Genomic DNA, 8652 nt, shown 5'->3' on the forward strand with positions numbered 1-8652 from the left:
ATCCATACCTTTTTCTCCGATATAACCTCCTTCCCTTTAATTTATTTTGGTTGATCATCCTACGTTGCTTATAGAATTGATATGAAGTTTCTGAAATCCAATCTTGTCGTTCGAAACCAGCAGTGTAGTAGTAGCATCCACATCAGTGACATCCTTAGTCATAAACACAAAATCCAACATCAAATTCACATTTCGTGCATAGCTGTTATCCATTCTGCAACAAAGTCACCAAAATTATCATGATAACAAAAATAATAAACAAAGAAGATAAGCTTGATTGGCACTTTCAATCCAACTGATGAGTCACTTGAATTAGCACTATAACAAAATGAACATGTTTGTTGTATAATTCTATAGACAAAAGTTTGACTATTTGGTGCAATTCTTTTGTAAGAGGGTTCTCTTTGAACTTGGTTTTCTGAATCTCTTCAATGTGCTCTCTTGGTGTTTCCATCCATGCAAAGGCAATGAAGTCCAATTCCAATGGTGAGAAAACAATACAAACGTTGAAGCGAGTCCCTCTGACAACAAATTTATTGAGGGTGTATCCCTATGGTTAAGAACATTGAACTTCAAATTTACATAATCAAACCATCGATTTCAAATTCCAATATTAGAATTTGTGAAGCCAATCTGATAGCAACTCAAAACTAATGAATTTGGACCACTAGATGCGTTAAATAATTGAAAAGTGTTGTTGGTGAATGTACAAAGGACGATTGGCGGGACTTAGAATTAGATTTGGGAATACTAAAAATCTTTGATTGTGCACAGATATGATCTTTCGTTTGTACAATGTATATTGAAGGTTGCATTGGAGTGATAGTTTGACAATCAGTATGCCCTTAAAATGAAAAAAGCATTTAAACCCCCAAGGTAGAGCTCACCACTACATCGTGCTATGTAGCTTTGATGTGGCGGTGGTGTTGAGACCACTGCATAGAAAAATGAAATCCTAAGGTGAACTATGTAACGCCATGGTTTTCTTTGCAATTTTTTTGTACGTATATGAAAAATACAAATCCATGGATCATAGATGTCATTGCTATGCAATGACATAATAATGGGAAAGAAAATTCTTGTTTTACATTTCACGTCTGACCTTTTGGTGGACATTGTATTTCAATTGTTGTTACCTGTATTGATAGTACGAACCACATATCATATCAAACATAATACATGTGTTAGATAATTTTGATTCTTGGCGTACTTGCTCATTGCTCATTGACGCATATCCATGTCATATTTTCTAGAGAGTAGTCTAAAGAGGCAACAATTTTGCCTGCAAAGTGGAAATTCCAACAAGATTTTGACAAAATTTAGGCAGAAATTTTGAGAAATATGGGTTATAACTGTAAAGCATAAGGATTTTCGGTGCCCTAAGGGTTTTTGATCGTGTGGAATCTGTTTCTACCATAAAAAAATGACTTAAGCACTCCTATGGTTGGATTTTTTTGAGAAAAAATGGTTGAAGGCTCTCTGTGGTCCCTGATGATGGATGGAGTCACCATCCGAAACATTGGACATATCACACATTTTACACAGTATGATTTCGAAAAATTACTAACAATATGACAAACTGTGGAAGTCTCCAATCACTCATCAATATTTTTCTAGGCAAAAGTGTGGCCTCAGTAGCTAATGCCAATTTTCTAGTGAAAGATGCAAGGAATAACTTGTATTTTATGACAAAATATGGAAAAAAATCAATTTCGACATAACAAAAATAGTCAATTTTTTGATAAAAACTATATTAACCTGAAATTAAATTATATTAGCTTGTACTATATAAAAGTTTGATGATAAATATGATTATGGCAGATTTCACTTTAAAACACTTGGTGATACTATATTTTTTGATTTTTCATATATTTTTTAATAATTTTAATTTGTGACAATTCTATATAAAACCAAATACAAATGATCATTTGTTATATATGTCCAATAAAAAATAAAAATAAAAATTTTAAAAATTTTAAAATTATTTTCGAATTTTCAAAATATTTAATTTAATATTTAAATTGTAATTACTTTAAAAATTTTAAGGTTTCTTTTAACTAATTGAATTCAACTTAGTTTAACTTCTTCTTTTTTTTAGATGTGGGAAACCTAAGACAACCATCTCTAGTTGTTATCCGCAAATGGAGAGCGACTCATCAACTTTATTATTCAAAGAAAACCACGCCACTGGAATAACCTGCTAGTGGTCCGTAAAGAGGTAGACTTTCACTCATCAACTTTATTATTCAAAGAAAACCACGCCACCTGGAATAACCTGCTAGTGGTCCATACAGAGAGAAACTTTCACTCCTGCCAGATACTTCTGGGTCTTGAGCCATACTCTCTTTCCTTACATCTCAAGAAAACAAACTCTTAACCAAACAAAAACAAAAATAATTTTAAAACATACTTGGATCCATTTTTAATTTAACTTTATATAAACCCAATAAAAATATAATTATATATATATATATATTTTATAATGTATCTTTACATTAAATTTCCAATGAATGGGATAATAATTCTTTCTTAAAAACTATCATGCCAATGCTAAGTGAGAAAAGCTTTACCCCAATTGTCAATCCTTAGCTTCCAATGAATGAGAGAGCTTTCATTAAACAGAAAATCATATTTATTGAGTCATGGCTGAAGGCATCAAGTGGGAAGAGGCTGCTAAACCCACCCTTAAACCTCAACTCGATTCCTTTCGCGGGGACAAAACCATGAGCGACGGGCCGAACGATCGATCAGTCAAGCACAGCGTGACATGATCACTTCTCTGAAAGGTTTGCTACAAATTTCTGAGATTTTTTTGACCAAACATAGCAGGGGAAAAACACGAGAGAAAAGCTATATATGGCACGAATTAAATCTATATACCCTGTAAAAATTTATCAGAATACCCTAACGAGAGTCATTTCCTCGCATTTTTCGGCACTTCCACAACCCTATTTCGACGAGCCAACAAGTAATTTGCCTTCAGAGAATTCGAGGGGATCAAAACACAAAGACCAACATGCGAAAACATCGCAGAAGGACGTCATTAATGCGCTTTTGAATGAGACCAGGGTTACTGAAGCCAAGCGAATGTATGACAAAATGGTACGTAGTAATTTCATCCCAGATACTTCTACCCACAACACAGTGATTAATGGGTTTGCAAAGGCTGGACGAGTTGAAGATGCCTTGAACCTCCTTCAGCACATGAAACAGAAGGGTGGATTTTCACCAAATACAGTGACTTTCAATGTTTTGCTCGGTGAACCCAGCAAATTAGGCCATGTGGGTCGTATTGAAAATATACTAGATCTGATGATTGATGATGGTTGTGCACCTGATCATGTCAGTTCTGATTTGTTAGTTCGTGCATTCTGTAATGCAGGCAGAGATGAGGAAGCCTGCAATATTTTTGTTGAAATGGTGAGATATGTTGTTAATCCAGATATGAGTACTCTCAATTTTCTCATCAGGCATTTGTGTAAGGCTGGGAAGATTGACACAGCATATACGTTTCTGGAGGAAATGAAGGGTCTAAACTGCAAGATGGGTCTAAATTGCAAGCCTGATATTGTCACTTGTAGCATTCTGATGGATGCTCTCTGCAATGGCAAACATATGAGAAAAGCAAGAAATTTGTTGGATAAGATGTTAGAGTCTGGGTGCAAGCCTGATAGCTTCTTATACAACACCCTAATGAAGGGTTACTGTAAAATCGATAAGACCAATGAAGCCTTGGAGGTTTATAAGAAGATGGACGCAGAGGGGTGTGCTCCTGATGTCGTAACATTTAATACTCTCATATTTGGGTTGTCCAAGGCTGGGAAAATAGATGAAGCCAAGAAGTTTCTGAAGCTCATGGTCAGGAAAGGGCATTCTCCCGATGTCATTACTTACACTTCACTTATGAATGGGATGTGTAGAAAAGGCGATGCCATGGGAGCTCTTGCGTTGTTAGAGGAAATGGAACAATCTGTGTGTCAGCCTGATGGTTGCACGTACAACACCCTTATGCATGGCCTTTGTATGTGTCAGCACTTACATCAGGCCTTGAAGCTGTATGAGGTGCTGAAGTCGAAGGAAGTTGATCTTGAGAGTGGCACCTATGCGGCGTTTCTCAAGGCACTTTGTAGAGCAGGGAAAGTGGCTGAAGCATATGAAGTCTTTGATTACGTGTTAAACAGGAAAGCATTACCAGATGTTGTAGCATATTCTGTTTTGGAAAATTCTCTGAAGTTTTTTAAGAAACCTCGTTTTTCGAGGTAATTCCTTCAAGTTTGTTCCCTCTGGTCAAGGTTATCTTGAGAGTGGTACCTATGCGGCATTTCTTAAGGCGTTTTGTAGGGCAGGGAAAGTGGCTGAAGCATATCAAATTTTCGATTACATGTTAAACTGGAAATCATTGCCAGATGTTGTAGCATATTATGTGTTGGAAAATTCAATGGGGTTTTTTAAGCAACCTCGTTTATCTAGGTAATTCCTTCAGTTTATTCTTTCTGGTCAAGGGTTTGCTTGAGAGTAGTACCTATGCTTGCCAGATTTTGTAGCTTATTCTGTGTTGGAAAATTCTCCAAAGTTTTTTAAGAAACCTCGTCTATCTGGGTAATTCCATCAGTTTATTCTCTCTGGTCAAGGGTTATCAAAGGAGTTCAAATTTTGTGCATCTGATTTGATAGCACTTTGCCCTCTGGTCCACCTCATCCAAGGTAATTCCTTGTTATCTATTTGATTGCTGTTGCTTTTCTGGCATGCCTAATGGCAATATACCTCTCTATTTGGAATTTCTGAGTCTTGATTGCTGATCAGTCTATATTGTTTGAGTTTGAGTCCCACGTATAGCTGACCAGCAATTGCGAAAGAATAAAAATCTGACATTTTGTTTTAATGCATTAACTTTTTGGTTAAACTGTTGTCAACATGTTGCAATTGTACTGTTTTTTCTTCACTTTGGTACGGACCACAAGCAATGGCAGTAGTCTAACCAGGCTGCTTTTTTGTCCTGAAAATCATAGAATTTCTGGCAATATTTTGATAAAATCTGGCAGGGATGCTTTTTTGCCCTGAAAATCATAGAATTTCCGGCAATATTTTGATAAAATCCGGCAGGGATTTTTGGAAATCGAGGTTAAAGTTGTCAATTTTCAAGATTTTGGATTCCCCAGACGTTTTTGATGGTGCTGAATCCATTTCCACCATCAAAAACATGATTCAAACACTGTTATTGCAAGATTTCTTGAATTTTTTTTGCTTGGATTCCAGCCACTTTTGGCTGTCTGGGCAAATCCTCCACCTCTGTAGACACCCGAGCAATGTGGCTAAGGGATTAGTCTTGTTTTGTGGGTCAGCTAGACAAGAAGCCAGGACTATAATCAAAGCTATATAAGATAAGAAAAAGAGTTACGTTATTTAGCCTCAGTTATACCTGGTGGGTGAACTGCTACAGGAAAACGTGACAAAGAGACAAAAATAAACTTAAAGATCGCATCTGTTTTCCCATCCTTTAGCAATCAACAAACTGGGCTACCTTCTGTTTGAGAAGCTTCTCCATGAGACTCATGTCGGATGAAACCTGTTCACTTTTCTCAGCTATCTCTTTATAGCTTTTTTCTGTTTGTTTCTTCACAACAATCCATTATCCGTGTGTCTCTTCTTCATAGTGAAGAGGCAGGGAAGGGGCCTTTGACATTGGAGCCATGAACATTGGATTCGTCTCCACCTTAGCTCCAGCTTATGTTGCCCATTATTTTACTTCAATAAGTTAGTGGTGATCTTCCACTCCTTTCCACCAACTAGGTTCCTTGCTTCCCTTTTTTTTAATGGTCTTTCCATCCTCACCCTTCACGACCTTTTGGCAAGAAGATGCTAAATGACCATATTTGAAGCAAGAGCAAGATCTACACTTGAAGGCCACCTGCTCATACTTGAGCTTTTGCTTCCAGGTCATGTCTGCCACTTTTAAGCCCTATTATGATGTCTTCTGGCAAACCAGAAGCAAAGTCCATCTCAATGCAGTGTGCACAAACTTGATTAAGTTGAGATCAGTCCATTATTGGTTTTTGGGGCGCAAAAGTGAAATCTTCCAAAAGCGTTATCTATGGAGGTTAGGGATTATGTCCCTAGAAATGCAATGGCAGTTTTAGCAACCTTACCTATAGTGTTGTTGATGAAAAAGCCTGAGGAGGGATCAAAAAGTGGAGACCATGGTTTTACTACTATTTAGGCACAAGCCTTCTTTACCCATAAACCTATTAATTTTTTACCTTTGTTGCTCAGTTAGTTTTGTCCAGCAGTGATGGTGCTCCAGCTTCATTGTTCTTGTTTCCTGTGCGCAGCAGCAGAGAGAGGGCAGTGTGTATGAGGGTGCAGCTCTAGTGGAATAAATGAGGTGCACAACAGTTATGTATGAGAGATATGGAGCGGACGCATGCATGCATGCATCAACCTTACAACAATTCCAGAATTATATTGCTGTTCAGATTTATCACTTGAGTTAGCTTTTATATTTCGGAGTTTGTTTTTTGCATGGATTATCATTTTTAGATTGGGTGCATATCCCTAGGACTTCTAGGGTGCTTTCATGACAACTTGAGGAGGGCTTAGATCCCAAGGAGGAGTGTGCATACATGTGACAGTTATCCTCTTGGCACTTATATGCATGTAGGATGGTTAAGATTGGATTGAGTCACATTGGGTGCTTCATGCATGTGACCATATACCTTGTGTCTTCCCTCAGTCTCTTGTATAATGAAAGAGATCCGGAGCTTGCCATTTTGTTGGTTGGCAAGTTTAAGTTCTAAGCTATAACTGTAATTTTTCTTCTTTTGGTAAATAGAAGATAGTTGCAGTATTGAACGTTGTGCATTATGCATTAGTGCTGAAGTTGCTTACCATCGTCTGAAATTTTAACAAAACTCAAGGTATTGATTGAAGAACATGCTCTATCATTTGTTAATCAAATGTCACGATGACAAAACCTGAGTATATGGCTAAATGGCAGCTTTCTTGTGAAGAGAGGTTTTCCAAGTTTGAGAAATCTAGAGGATGGATATCTGAGAGCCACCACCAAAACACAAGAAATTTGCAAACCAATGCATGAGAAACTTTTGGAAAAACAATAACCTTTTCAACTAAAAAGCGACCTTTAGGAGCTATGAGAACAACGAAGCTCAGAACTATGAGGGCCTGCTTAAGAGATGTACCACTCACAAGGGCTAAAGGAAGAATTGACGAAACAAAGATTTTTACTCTTGAAAAAACTGAGGGATTTATGAGGAATGCACCAAAAACCTTGGCAACAAACACCTTGGCTACAACAGATGAAGAAGAGGAAGGAGCCACGAGGACAATGAGGTGGTTAGGTAAAGCCCTAGCCTAGGCAAAGCATCTAACATAAAGTCCTAGCAAAGTGCTTCCTAGAGCATAGGTAGTGAACTCAAAATGGGTGACCTGATGGAGGACTTGGGGGTGGGCTTTGATCTGCTTATGCGTGCATGGGTAGTGCAATGCAAGGTTCACGCATTCAACCACTACCTCTAGGTGCCCATGTGGCTACATAAATAGGGCAGAAAAGCCCCAATGAGAATTGAACATTGGCCAGTGGTCACCATTGCATCTAGCCCACTTGGGCTTATAATTTGTAGAAAATCCACGAAGTTTTGCAACTATTAATATAAACAATTTGAAACTAATTTCTTTTCATATAGACACATAATTTCTCTACTTATTTTTGCAGTGGATTAGAAACATAAATAAATACACAATCACACAATTCAACAACACAATTTTTCTGGGAACCCAACTGGGAAAACCCTTTGCTTGATTGAGAATATTATTGAAGAAGAATAAGCAATAGATCCCTTACAATACAATATAATTTCAATACAGAATACAATGATCTTGCTTGAACTAAGCTTGAAACAATTTCAAAGACCCTTGCTCTGCTTGCCTTCTTGCCTTGCCTGGATGAGCTCTGAAATCCTTGCGCAAATCCTAGGAAATAAGGCCCTATTTCCTAGTGCATTCTGAAGGCAATTCTTCATTCTTCAATACTCGCTCCTCTTGTTCTTGTTACCCTTACAAGCTCATGCACAATACTTGTGCTCAAGAAGAATGGTTACAATTGTGCCTACGTCCTCCTTATAAGCAATTCGAATGGCTAAGTCTAGCAAATTATATTTTAGGAATTGATTTTGTGATTGATGAGTTAACCAAGTTAACTAACTCATGCAACTTGTCTCATCTCAATTCTAGAACTTGATATTTGGTGACTTGTCCTTTTTCCAAATTAACTCGCACTACAAGACAATAAACTTGACCTTCCACTTATGCACATTAGTTAACTGCTTCATAACTCCCCCTAACTTTTAGGAACTAATCCTAAATTATAGGAACTTGTACTAATTTGTAGCGACTCATGCTAAATCATAGGAATTCATCATAATTTATAGGAATTAGCTCCTAACTTATAGGAATTGGTTCCTAACTTATAGGAACTCGAGCATGCTAAGGAAGAACTCGTTGAGGTCCCTTTGATTAAGGCACAAGTCAAGGAACCCTTTCTTGCTATGATTTTCAACATAATCCAAGATTTTGGAAGGTAGATTGGCATTTAAGTATTTACCTTATGGTTTCTTTAAATCCATTTTCAATAAGCGT

General features: G+C 37.3%; 1 protein-coding gene across 1 annotated transcript; it reads left to right on the forward strand.

Moving 5' to 3' along the window:
- Positions 1 to 2588: 2588 nt before the first annotated feature.
- LOC149214675 (uncharacterized) lies at positions 2589 to 4778 on the forward strand. Its single transcript, XM_089392368.1, has 2 exons — positions 2589 to 4470; positions 4613 to 4778. Exon 1 carries the CDS (start codon positions 2857 to 2859, stop codon positions 4261 to 4263), a length of 1407 nt encoding a protein of 468 aa, XP_089248494.1. The 5' UTR covers positions 2589 to 2856; the 3' UTR covers positions 4264 to 4470; positions 4613 to 4778.
- The last annotated feature ends 3874 nt before the right edge of the window (positions 4779 to 8652 follow it).

The sequence above is a fragment of the Pinus tabuliformis genome, chromosome 1_1 (assembly GCF_031772625.1).
Source record: "Pinus tabuliformis cultivar Carrire ecotype Pingquan chromosome 1_1, CPIR1, whole genome shotgun sequence".
NCBI lineage: Eukaryota > Viridiplantae > Streptophyta > Pinopsida > Pinales > Pinaceae > Pinus > Pinus tabuliformis.

Excerpts from the sequence above, each read along its gene's own strand:
- LOC149214675 (XM_089392368.1), top strand. The coding sequence starts at position 2,857 with ATGGCACGAATTAAATCTATATACCCTGTAAAAATTTATCAGAATACC.